The sequence below is a fragment of the Neolamprologus brichardi genome, chromosome 19 (assembly GCF_056152115.1).
Source record: "Neolamprologus brichardi isolate AB-2024 chromosome 19, ASM5615211v1, whole genome shotgun sequence".
NCBI lineage: Eukaryota > Metazoa > Chordata > Actinopteri > Cichliformes > Cichlidae > Neolamprologus > Neolamprologus brichardi.
Genome location: NC_142122.1, coordinates 13,174,266 through 13,187,242, shown reverse-complemented (window position 1 = coordinate 13,187,242; position 12,977 = coordinate 13,174,266). Strand labels below are relative to the sequence as shown.

The following is a 12,977-nucleotide window of genomic DNA, read 5'->3' as shown; positions in this document are numbered from 1 at the left end:
GACTTGTGTTTTTCATGGGACATTGTTCAATCTGTTTTCAAGTCTGCCTCATGGTATGCCTCACTGTTCAGTGTAACCCTGAAGATCTATGAAACTGTGTGCCACTGTGTTTGAAAAATACTCAATTTGTACTCATTACATTATAGCATGGACAAACATGCATCATATCTGTTCTTCATTCTGTTATTCTAATTGTTATTAAGCTGCTACATTGTTATTGGATTGCATTGCATTGGATTGGTTTACTTCATTCCTCCCTTTCTTTGTCACACTGACCATTTGTTGTAATATTTTACAGAACTTCGCAGTGATATGTCTTGACTCAGTCATCATGTTTTTCTGTGTAACATTGTGCATGACCATGTGTGTCCTTCAGACTTGCATTCCTTTGTTGCTGTTTCTCGCATTTTTGTGCCACTGACTGGTTGCCTCCTGTTTTTGACCATTTACACTGTTGTCATATGTATATACTTGGATTGTCCGGACTGGATTACATGTGTTTTTGTATACTTTTTACCTGCGCATGTAACTATTAAACACACCACATGTTGCAAAGATAGCATTCACAATACTTTTACACTGTATTTACCATTGTAGCCAGTTTTGATACATCATGTTCCTTTGGTCCTGTGGTTTTATATAAACTATTTGATCCAGCCAGCTCCTTCATTAAGATCATCACAGCACTGTAGCCTAATTTGATCAAGTACTCTGCTGTAATGAGTGGCTAAACATATAGCTCAGCTGCAGTTTGTACCAGCTACTTCAGGAGGTTACAAGGCATTTTAAAAAAAACACTTTAAAAGAAGCTAAATAGAAAAGAAACGAGATATAAAATAACTCCTGCTTCAATTTATGAAGCAATTTTAAAAATCCACTAACTGCAATCTGTGGTGTATATCATGCTGTAATGTTGCTATGATTTTGCACCATTAAAATCACCCTATAAAGAAATGAAGATCACATAAGAGGGATGACAAGGTTCGTAATACAGTTACAGAGATCACGCGTGCTGCCAAAGATGAAGCTGCTCCTGCTGCAGAGATAAAAGAAGACTCTGAGATGGCACCCTCTGAAGCAGATGTGACAGAGGAAGATGATGGTATTCACATGATTTTTGTTTCTTTCTTTTTTTTTTAAAGTCACATTCATTAAGTTAAAAACAGACACTAAATTTATTGCTATCACATCACTAGCGAGACACATTGAAGAACCAGAACTGAGACCATCACTGAAGGAGGAGGAGGAAAAGCTTGATGATGACACCAAGGAGGAAGAAGAGGAAATTGGAGAGGGTGATGATGATGAAGTTCAAATAAAGCATAATGCAGAACAATTAATAAAAGAAAAAGAGCATAAAGAGGCGATAGAAGAAGGAAGAGGTGATGGTAGAGGTGAAGACCAAGAAAAGAGAGACACAAAGACAGATGAATTTGCGATAATTGTAAATGATGAAGTGATACAGTTAGCAGAAGGGGTGGTAGAAGATGAAGAGGTGCAGGAGACCAAAACCAAAGACATTTTGGTAGAAGATGATGAGGAAAGCAACACTGAAGAAACTACTGTGGATAAACATGAGAAAACAAAAACTGAAGACATTTTTGGCCAGGCCAGAACTGACGATGCTTCAGTAGAACATGAGGAAGAGGAAGAAGCCAAAATTGGAGATGATTTGGTAGAACATGAGGAGGAAGAAGAAGCCAAAACTGAAGATGATTTGGCAAAACATGAGGAGGAAGAAGAAGAAGCCAAAACTGAAGATTATTTGGTAGAGCATGAGGAAGAAGAAGAAGAGGCCAAAACTGAAGATTATTTGGTAGAGCATGAGGAAGAAGAAGAAGAGGCCAAAACTGAAGATTATTTGGTAGAGCATGAGGAAGAAGAAGAAGCCAAAACTGAAGATTATTTGGTAGAGCATGAGGAAGAAGAAGAAGAAGAGGCCAAAACTGAAGATTATTTGGTAGAGCATGAGGAAGAAGAAGAAGCCAAAACTGAAGATTATTTGGTAGAGCATGAGGAAGAAGAAGAGGCCAAAACTGAAGATGATTTAATACAGCATGCGAAAGAAGAAGAAGAAGACGAAGAAGCAAAAACTGAAGATGATTTGGTAGAACATGAGGAGGAAGAAGAAGAAGCAAAAACTGAGGATGATTTGGTAGAACATGAGGAGGAAGAAGAAGAAGCCAAAACTGAAGATGATTTGGTAGAACATGAGGAGGAAGAAGAAGAAGCAAAAACTGAGGATGATTTGGCAGAACATGAGGAGGAAGAAGAGAAGGCCAAAATTGAGGATATTTTAATAGACTATGAGGACGAAGAGGAAGAGGCCAAAACTGAAGATGATTTGGTAGAACATGAGGAGGAAGAAGAGGAAGCCAAAACTGGAGATGATTTAATAGAGCATGAGAAAGAAGAAGAAGAAGAAGAAGAAGAAGCAAAAACTGAGGATGATTTGGTAGAACATGAGGAGGAAGAAGAAGAAGCCAAAACTGGAGATTATTTAATAGAGCATGAGGAGGAAGAAGAAGCCAAAACTGAAGATGATTTGGTAGAGCATGAGGAGGAAGAAGAAGAAGAAGCGAAAACTGAAGATGATTTGGCAGAACATGAGGAGGAAGAAGAGGAGGCCAAAATTGAGGATATTTTAATAGACTATGAGGACGAAGAGGAAGAGGCCAAAACTGGAGATGATTTGGTAGAACATGAGGAGGAAGAAGAGGAAGCCAAAACTGGAGATTATTTAATAGAGCACGAGGAGGAAGAAGAAGCCAAAACTGAGGAAGAGGAAGGACATGAGGAGGAAGAAGAGGAAGCCAAAACTGAAGATGATTTAATAGAGCATGAGAAAGAAGAAGAAGAAGAAGAAGAAGAAGAAGCCAAAACTGAGGATGATTTGGTAGAACATGAGGAGGAAGAAGAAGCGAAAACTGAAGATGATTTGGTAGAACATGAGGAGGAAGAAGAAGCGAAAACTGAAGATGATTTGGTAGAACATGAGGAGGAAGAAGAGGAGGCCAAAATTGAGGATATTTTAATAGACTATGAGGACGAAGAGGAAGAGGCCAAAACTGGAGATGATTTGGTAGAACATGAGGAGGAAGAAGAGGAAGCCAAAACTGGAGATTATTTAATAGAGCACGAGGAGGAAGAAGAAGCCAAAACCGAGGATGATTTAGTAAAACATGAGGAAGAGGAATCCAAGACTCGTGATATTTTGGCAGGATATGAAGAGGAAGATAGTGAGCTTCCCAGTATTTTGGTAGAAGCTGAGAAGGAGGCAGAGGAAATTAAAACTGAATACATTTTTGAAGATCAAGAAGAGACTAAAATCAGAGACAGTGATGAGGAGGAGGAGGAAGAGGAGGAGAAAAATGAAGATGTAGTAGAATATGAGGATAGTGGGGAGAAGGGGCCAGAAGAACCTATTGTAGTAGAACAGGAAGAGACCAACACTGAAGAGCCATCAATGACACACCTTAAAATACTGTTATCTGAGAAAATCGGTAATGACAGCGCTGTACCTGAATCTGCTGATGGTGAGGAGGAAGAGAAAGAAACTTTTTTTCCTGTTTACGAGGAGGATAAATACTCCAACATCATTGATGATCATGATGAAAATAACAACAACAGCGAAAGCAGAAAGACTGAACCTAAACGAAAGAGGAAGGCCGATGTTACCCTTGAGAGATTTGGAGGACTCAAATTGTCTCACAAAGCAGAAAGCCACAACAAATATGAAAAAGGTACTAAACTCTTCCCCTCACATATTTGTCATCATGTTTTTCATTATGAGGCTATGAAAATACATGATGCATGTATTAAGTAATGTTATGTTTTATGTGGAATGGCAGTGTTAATTTACATGCTCTTTGAATAGTTGGTAATGACAGGACTAAAGTTATTCGGACCTAACATGTAATCTGCTGAATGATTAATTTAACTTTTTTTAATTTTCAATGTTTAATATTTTATGTCACAAATTTTCTTCTTTGGGCTAACAATGTGTGAATGTTTTTTCTAACTTTTTGAACCATCAAGTATTGGAACAGTACTTTATGCCACGTATTTTTCTTTTTATAACTGTCTTAGAAAAGCACTATTAGTAGTATTACTAATGAAGATATGGTAATAATAGATATTTAAAAATACACCACAACCATACCCAATGTTACATACCATATGTAACATTGGGTGTGTATATATATATATATATATATATATATATATATATATATATATATATATATATATATATATATATATATAAAAATATATTAATTATTGCTGTCGATCAGTTAAAAAAAAAAGTATTTGGCACAATTTCCTGTAATTTGTCTGCAATTATTTGAAAAATACCCTGCCTGCAATTACATTTTTTCAACTTTATATTTAAGCTTGTAACAGATATTGAAGCCAATAAGCAACATAATGAAGTAAATGCAGAATAAACACAAAGAATGTATGCTTAAATTCAAAGAGATTTTTAATAGTTTTTGTCAATCTTTAACACAGATTCTCTGCTGTGAAATACAACTAAAAAAAAAATCTTCAAAGTCATCAACAGTGAATCACATTAAAGAAGTCTTTCTAGTATCTGCTGATAGGAAATAATACTGAACCTAGGCCTAAAGGTTAAAGTGCTAGCACAATACCATAACAATAAATGCCATTAAAATGAGACTTTAGCTTTAATAATAATAATTTCTTATATAATTTAACAATAGAAATGTAAATAACAAAATGTAACACTTTAATGCTCAATTTCAAAAGGGTGCACAAAAGTCAATATTTAAAACACAAAAAGACAGCTGAAAACCCAGAGTGGTGAACATTATTCTCTCCAAAGCAGCGATTTGGCTTAGTCTTTTACACTCAGCCAGTTATTGAGGCAGACTATTTTGTTGACATCATCTGAGGACAAAGAAGCACTCCTCTTTTGAATGATGTGACCTGAGAGTGAGAATAATCTCTCACAAGGCACTGTGGTTGCAGGGGTTGACAGGTATTTGCATGCAATAGGTGCCAGCCTGGCATGTGCTCCTTCTCTCTTTAACCACCACTGTAGTGGACACTCCTCTATGTCTATTTTGGGCTCTGCTTTGTACCGATCCAGACAGCGATCTATAGAGTCTTCCTCTTCTTCTGAATCTGAATCTGAAGAACCCAGCAAGCAGATGGCGATCTTTCTCTTTTTTGGTGATGGTTCCTCTGTTGTCTGAGCAGATGGTTGGTGTGAATGCGTCTCTGCCATCACAAGGTCATGTAATGAAGCCCACACCTCTCTTCTTTCATCTTTGGAAACACACTTAAGGTCTTTAAACCTGGGATCAAGGGCAGTAGCGATCTTCAGCCATATTAGATTGATGCTGTCCCTCCGCTGAGCTAGGTCTGTGGTAAAAACCTTCTTAAACCTCAAAACGTAGACTGGGTCATCATCCGAGAGCTCCATAATCCTGAACAAATAACACAAGGCTGGCAACACCACGGAGCAGGAAACATACCGCTTCCCCCCCAGCAGTTCGGTCACATATCTGCAATAGAAAGAACAAAAGTTGTAAACAAGCCTGTATTTTTATATTAATCACACAGAGACTCAGAGGTGGAGGGGGAGAACATACGTGAAGACAGAGCTTGAACACAGAACACAAAGGTAGACGCCCACACATACATTATAAACAAAATGATTTACCTGCAAGGTTCAAGTAGTTCCTCCAGCTTTTGCAGTACGTCAAACTCCTGGTCGGTCAACATAGTCACCATGCTGTTTTGCTGAGCCAGGATGGTGGTCAGCACAGATTTGTTTCTCTGGATCCGCTTGATCATCTCTAGGGTGGAGTTCCATCTTGTTGGAACATCCCGAACAAGTGGTTCTGTTTTTTGTCCATGTGCAACTTGCTGTTCCTTTAATTCCTGTGCGTTTGCTGGACTCTGCTTAAAATGTCCAACAACCTTGCGACATTTGGACAAAACCCTTTCAAATTCACTGTCATTAAGAGAAACTGTGATCGTTCTTTGCAGAATGTGGGCCGTGCAGGGCATGTGTTCAAATGGAAGTAGTCTGGCGGCTGCAACCATGTTACGAGCACTGTCGGTGCCAAACGTGGTTAACTTGTCCTTAATTTTCCATTCATTTGCAACACTGAGAAAATGGTCAGCACACGCCTCAGCACACTGTCGCTCTTCAGTTTTACTCACTGTTAGTGCAAACGATTGTAGTGTCCAGTCGTTATCAATAAAATGCGCTGTGACGCCCAAGTAGTTATCGTTGTTCACCGAAGTCCAGCGATCTCCCGTGAGAGCGACATTCCTTACTTGCACAAGCTTGCTGGACCGCTGATCCCTCTGGTCCTCATACAAAGTGTGCAGTCTCGACACAATGGTTCCTCTCGAGGGAAGATTATAACACACGTCTCCTGATGCAACGCGAATGACTTCTCTCAGTCCATCATCTTCTACTATGCTAACTGGTCGGCAGTCTTTAGCTATCCAAACAACCAAAGAATTGGTTAGCTTTTCACTCAGATGTTTTGTTATCCGTCCACGAGCACTATAATCCTGAGGCGTAGATTGGCAAGGTCCTGTAGAGGTGGATTCCGGGTGTTTTGCTCTCAGGTGATAGCACAGAGACGAATTGCTTCTGTGGTACCTGAATTCAGCTTTGCAAATTGTGCACGTTACTTTCGTTTTGTCCAACAAGCCGTTAGGCAACTTCTTAAAGTAAAACTTCCCCCCCAAAAGCCCGTCCTTATCCATTGTTGCGTGTTTGCTTATAATAGCATGGTAACACTTCTTCTTCGTCTAATTATTTCCGGCAGGCAAAACGCCAGCATAGCACAATGCTGCCCCCTCCTTCAGAGCTGCCAATGAGTTAAAAGGTCTTGTATTACAGGGGGGGGGGAGTGCGTTATTTTTTTTTTTAACGCGTTAAACATTTCACATTAATCTCGTTTATTAACTCGTTAATTTTGACAGCACTAATATTTACAGGTAATCTTCTGTATATGAGCATATGTCCTAGAGTGGGTTTCATTAAGATCCCATAGAATTATTTTGTGTGCCCAATCAATTTTCAGGCAGACACACAGTGATAAAGTTGTGCATTTCCAAAACACCAGGCTGATTACTTTTAACAGTACGACGATGATATTGTGGCGTGTTTGTAATCATAGTTTTTTTTTAACACTGTGATGCTTCTAGTGCTTTTGCAAGCATGATTATTTGTCATGTTAACTGTATTACAAGTCCAGAAATTAATTGTTGTATGTTGAATATTTTTTGAATATTTCTGTATGCTGTATTTCTGATATACTTTAGTTCTGAAAGAAGCAAAGAAAAGACATGCAATAGAAGAAGTTAAAGATGGCATTATTAAAGGTACATTTTTTTAAACTGTGCATGTTTTTGATTTTTCACAGCTTATTTTTTTCTAATATTAAATTGTAAGTATTTGTGCCAATTTGCCACGGATAATCTTGTGAGGATGCATTGCTGCTTACAGATCTCAAAGCTGCAGCACCTGTGATGGAGAAGAAAAAAGATAAGGAAGCCAAAGAGTTTGAAACAGTAGAGATAAAACCAAAAGAAGTAAAACTAAAGGAGAAGCCCGAAGTTGACACAAAACCTCTTAAACTGAAAGAAAAGAAGCCCAAAGGTAATAACGTTATATTTTGAAATTACAAAATACCGTTCAGAAGTATAAATAGACTTACAAAATATGAAAAATAAATACAAAATATATACAACCAGTACAAATGTATACCAGTAACTTCTCCAGGGCACATGATATCCTTTTATTCCCTACAGAATATACTAAACTGACACCTAAATTGTTGCTTTTAGAAGAAGAGCCAGTAAAGAAGATGCTCAGAAAAGATGTAAAAGAACTGCCCAAAGAAAAGAAAAAAGTTGTCAAACCTAAAGGTGAGAGGGAAGTGAAAGAACCTCCCAAAGGAAAGGACAAGGCGAAAAAACCAATTCACTCAGAGGTCAAAGCAACAAAACCACCTAAGAAGGAAACAGATCTCAAGAAGATTTCCAAAGAAAGGAAGAGGGTGATGAAACCAGCGACAGAAGAGGAACAAGTCAAAAAACCTCCCAAACAAGAAAAGGAAATCAAGAAAACACCTAAAAAAGAGAAAGAAGTCATTAAAGATACCAGAGAAGTTAAAGAGGAAAAGGAACCAAAAAGACAAATAAAGGAACTCAAGAAATCACCCAAAGAAGAGAAGGAGAGAAAACGTCTTAAAGAAGAGGAAAAATCTCCCAAACAAGAGAAAAAAGTTAAGAAACCTGTCAAAGAAGAGAAGAAAGAGGAGAAACCTCTTAAAGAAGAGAAACCTAAGAAGGAATCTCTCAGAAAAGAGAAGGAAGAGAAGAAACCTCTTAAAGAAGAAAAGGAAGAGAAGAAACCTCTCAAAAGGGAGAAGGAAGAAAAGAAACCTCTTAAGGAAGAAAAAAAAGAGAAGAAACCTCTCAAAAAAGAGAAGAAAGAGGACAAACCTCTCAAAAAGGAAGAGAAACCTCTCAGAGAAGAAAAGAAAGAGAAGAAAACTCCCAAAAAAGAGAAGGAAGAGAAGAAACCTCTTAAGGAAGAGAAACCTGAGAAGGAACATCTTAAAAAAGAGAAGGAAGAGAAGAAACCTCTTAAGGAAGAGAAGAAACCTCTTAAGGAAGAGAAACCTGAGCAGGAACATCTCAGAAAAGAGAAGGAACAGAAGAAACTTCTTAAGGAAGAAAAGGAAAAGAAGAAACCTCTTAAGGAAGAGAAACCTGAGAAGGAACATCTCAGAAAAGAAAAGGAAGAGAAGAAACCTCTTAAAGAAGGAAAGGAAGAGAAGAAACCTCTCAAAAGGGAGAAGGAAGAGAAGAAACCTCTTAAAGAAGCGAAACCTCTTAAGCAACATCTCAGAAAAGAGAAGGAAGAGAAGAAACCTCTTAAGGAAGAAAAGGAAAAGAAGAAACATCTCAAAAGGGAGAAGGAAGAGAAGAAACCTCTTAAAGAAGAAAAAGAAGAGAAGAAACCTCTTAAAGAAGAGAAACCTGAGAAGGAACATCTAAGAAAAGAGAAGGAAGAGAAGAAACCTCTTAAGGAAGAAAAGGAAAAGAAGAAACATCTCAAAAGGGAGAAGGAAGAGAAGAAACCTCTTAAAGAAGAAAAGGAAGAGAAGAAACCTCTTAAGGAAGAGAAACCTGAGAAGGAACATCTCAGAAAAGAGAAGGAAGAGAAGAAAACTCTTAAGGAAGAAGAGGAAAAGAAGAAACCTCTTAAGGAAGAGAAACCTGAGAAGGAACATCTCAGAAAAGAGAAGGAAGAGAAGAAACATCTTCAGGAAGAAAAGGAAGAGACGAAAACTCTCAAAAAAGAGAAGAAAGAGGACAAACCTCTCAAAGAGGAGGAGAAACCTCTTAAAGAAGAAAAGGAAGAGAAGAAACCTCCCAAAAAAGAGAAAGAAGAGAAGAAACCTCTTAAGGAAGAGAAACCTGAGAAGGAACATCTTAGAAAAGAGAAGGAAGAGAAGAAACCTCTTAAGGAAGAGAAACCTGAGAAGAAACCTCTCAGAAAAGAGAAGGAAGAGAAGAAACATCTCAGAAAAGAGAAGGAAGAGAAGAAACATCTCAGAAAAGAGAAGGAAGAGAAGAAACCTCTTAAAGAAGAGAAACCTGAGAAGGAACATGTCAGAAAAGAGAAGGAAGAGAAGAAACATCTCAGAAAAGAGAAGGAAGAGAAGAAACCTCTTAAAAAAGAGAAACTTGAGAAGGAACATCTCAGAAAAGAGAAGGAAGAGAAGAAGCCTCTTAAGGAAGAAAAGGAAGAGACGAAAACTCTCAAAAAAGAGAAGAAAGAGAACAAACCTCTCAAAGAGGAGGAGAAACCTCTCAAAAAGGAGGAGAAACCTCTCAAAGAAGAAAAGGAAGAGAAGAAACCTCTCAAAAAAGAGAAGAAAGAGGAGAAACCTCTTAAGGAAGAAAAGGAAGAGAAGAAACCTCCCAAAAAAGAGAAGGAAGAGAAGAAACCTCTCAGAAAAGAGAAGGAAGAAAAGAAACCTCTTAAGGAAGAGAAACCTGAGAAGAAACCTCTCAGAAAAGAGAAGGAAGAGAAGAAACCTCTTAAGGAAGAAAAGGAAGAGAAGAAACCTCTCAAAAAAGAGAAGAAAGTGGACAAACCTCTCAAAAAGGAGGAGAAACCTCTTAAGGAAGAGAAACCTGAGAAGGAACATCTCAGAAAAGCGAAGGAAGAGAAGAAACCTCTTAAAGAAGAGAAACCTGAGAAGGAACATCTCAGAAAAGAGAAGGAAGAGAAGAAACCTCTTAAGGAAGAGAAACCTGTGAAGGAACATCTTAAAAAAGAGAAGGAAGAGAAGAAACCTCTTAAGGAAGAAAAGGAAGAGACAAAACCTCTCAAAAAAGAGAAGAAAGAGGACAAACCTCTCAAAAAGGAGGAGAAACCTCTCAAAGAGGAAAGGGAAGAGAAGAAACCTCTCGAAAAAGAGAAGGAAGAGGAGAAACCTCTCAAGGAAGAAAAGGAAGAGAAGAAACCTCCCAAAAAAGAGAAGGAAGAGAAGAAACCTCTTAAGGAAGAGAAACCTGAGAAGGAACATCTCAGAAAAGAGAAGGAAGAGAAGAAACCTCTTAAGGAAGAGAAACCTGAGAAGGAACATCTCAGAAAAGAGAAGGAAGAAAAGAAACCTCTTAAAGAAGAAAAGGAAGAGAAGAAACCTCTCAGAAAGGAGAAGGAAGAGAAGAAACCTCTTAAAGAAGAGAAACCTGAGAAGGAACATATCAGAAAAGAGAAGGAAGAGAAGAAACCTCTCAGAAAAGAAAAGGAAGAGAAGAAACCTCTTAAAGAAGAAAAGGAAGAGAAGAAACCTCTCAAAAGGGAGAAGGAAGAGAAGAAACCTCTCAAAGAAGAGAAATCTGAGAAGGAACATCTTAAAAAAGAGAAGAAAGAGAAGAAACCTCTCAGAAAAGAGAAGGAAGAGAAGAAACCGCTTAAGGAAGAAAAGGAAGAGAAGAAACTTCTCAAAAAGGAGAAGGAAGAGGAGAAACCTCTTAAAGAAGAAAAGGAAGAGAAGAAACCTCTCAGAAAAGAGAAGGAAGAGAAGAAACCTCTTAAGGAAGACAAACCTGAGATAGAACATCTTAAAAAAGAAAAGGAAGAGAAGAAACATCTCAAAAAGGAGAAGGAAGAGAAGAAACCGCTTAAGGAAGAAAAGGAAGAGAAGAAACTTCTCAAAAAGGAGAAGGAAGAGAAGAAACCTCTTAAGGAAGAAAAGGAAGAGAAGAAACCTCTCGAAAAAGAGAAGGAAGAGAAGAAACCTCCCAAAAAAGAGAAGGAAGAGAAGAAACTTCTTAAGGAAGAGAGACCTGAGAAGGAACATCTTAAAAAAGAGAAGGAAGAGAAGAAACCTCCTAAGGATGAGAAGGAAGAGAAGAAACCTCTCAAAGCAGAGAAGGAAGAGAAGAAACCTCTTAAGGAAAAAGAAAAGAAGAAACCTTTAATAAAACCCATTGAAGAAAAAGAAATTAGCCATCTTTCAAAAGAGAAGAAACTACCTGAGAAAGGAGTCAAGAGACTGCCCAAAGACATTAAGAAACCATTCAAAGAGGACAAGGAACCTTCTAAAGAAGAGATAGAAATTGGGAAATCTCCTAAAGAAGAAAAAGTAGAGGTGCCTCCCAAAAAAGAGAAAGAAGCGAAGAAACCCTCTAAGGCTAAAACACCACATATAGAGGAGAAAAAAGTCACCCACCCTCCAAAAGTAGAAAAAGAGGAAACGGAACCACCTCTAAAAGAAGAAGAGACAAAAACTCCTAAAGAAGAGAAAGAAGTTAAGAAATCTAAGGAAGTATCAAAACCTTCCGAAGATGAGAAGGAGAAGAAACAACCAAGAGAGGAGAAACATGTCAAAGAACAAAAGAAATCCCTTAAAGATGAGAAAGCAGAGAAAAAATTACACAAAGAAAAGGCAGTCTTAAAAACATCTAAGGAGGAGATGGTTGAGAAAGTAGAGAAGGAGGTGAAGACCACAGAACCAAAAGAAGTAACAAAACCTCCAAAGGAAAAGAAAGAAGTGAAAAAACCCTCAAAGGATTACAAAGAAGAAATAAAACCATCCATGGAGGAGAAAGAAATTAAACCTATAAGAGAACAAAAGGAAAAAGAAGTTAAGGAACAATCTAAAGATGAGGTTCCATCCAAGGAAGCAAGGGGAGAAATACTTCATCCAAGGAAAGAAAAGGAATCAAGAAAGCATTTAAAAGAAACAAAAGATCAAGAAAAACCACCCAAAGATGCTGAGCAAGTAAAGAAGATTTCAGAAGAGCCAGAAAAGATCATCAAAGAGAAGAAACCAACAGCAGAAATTCCTAAAGAGGTGAAAGAGGACATAAAGAAAGAGAGACCTTCTAAAGAAAGGGCAGTACCAAAGAAGTCAGCAAAGGAAAAACAAGTAGTTAAAGAACCAACAAAACCTTCTAGAGAGGATGAAAAAGAACCAAAGAAGCCTATCAAAGAAGAAAGAGAACTGAAGAAGCTCCCCAAAGAACCTGTCCAAAAGAAACCTTCCAAAGAAAAGAAAGAGGAGATTCACAAAATAGAAAAAGAAGTTAAAAAGCCTTCCAAAGAGGAGAAAGAAATCAAGACTCCCAAAGAAGACAAAGAACCTGTGAAGAAAAGAATCACAAAGACAGGTACATGTACAGTACAGAGTTTTTATTTTCATAATGTAAAGATCCACAACACTATTTCCTCTGATTGGCTGCCCCTCAGAAACAAAAGATTTGAACAGCGAGCAAGAGGGAGTGTATTAAGGATATCATGTCTCTATCGAAGAAAAAGAAAAAACTCATTAGACTCATTGCAATAAATATCTTTGAAACGTTGTTTGTTCTTTTGGATGAATGTTGTTGACCCGTAAGAAGAATAGTGATGTATAGTTTTCATAACAATATAATATTTAGATGCTTTTATTTTGTGG

At 37.7% G+C, this 12,977-nt stretch overlaps 2 protein-coding genes across 12 annotated transcripts in view; one reads left to right on the top strand and one right to left on the bottom strand.

The window, feature by feature from the left end:
- The window catches only part of LOC102784558 (uncharacterized), a 30,115-nt gene that overhangs the window by 5,207 nt on the left and 11,931 nt on the right, over window positions 1–12,977 (top strand). For all 11 annotated transcript variants that reach the window (XM_087832772.1, XM_087832766.1, XM_087832768.1 and 8 more), the window contains exons 14-18: window positions 995–1,102; window positions 1,197–3,743; window positions 7,315–7,374; window positions 7,499–7,651; window positions 7,840–12,690. In XM_087832772.1, the coding sequence (XP_087688898.1) occupies window positions 995–1,102; window positions 1,197–3,743; window positions 7,315–7,374; window positions 7,499–7,651; window positions 7,840–12,690 (7,719 nt within the window). The remainder of the gene's footprint in view (window positions 1–994; window positions 1,103–1,196; window positions 3,744–7,314; window positions 7,375–7,498; window positions 7,652–7,839; window positions 12,691–12,977) is intronic.
- LOC102784270 (E3 SUMO-protein ligase ZBED1-like) lies at window positions 4,499–6,803 on the bottom strand. The gene is made up of 2 exons (XM_006798412.3): window positions 5,690–6,803; window positions 4,499–5,531 (listed from the first exon to the last, which is right to left on the bottom strand). The coding sequence occupies exons 1-2, from the start codon at window positions 6,751–6,753 to the stop codon at window positions 4,859–4,861; spliced, it is 1,737 nt and encodes a 578-aa protein (XP_006798475.2). The 5' UTR covers window positions 6,754–6,803; the 3' UTR covers window positions 4,499–4,858.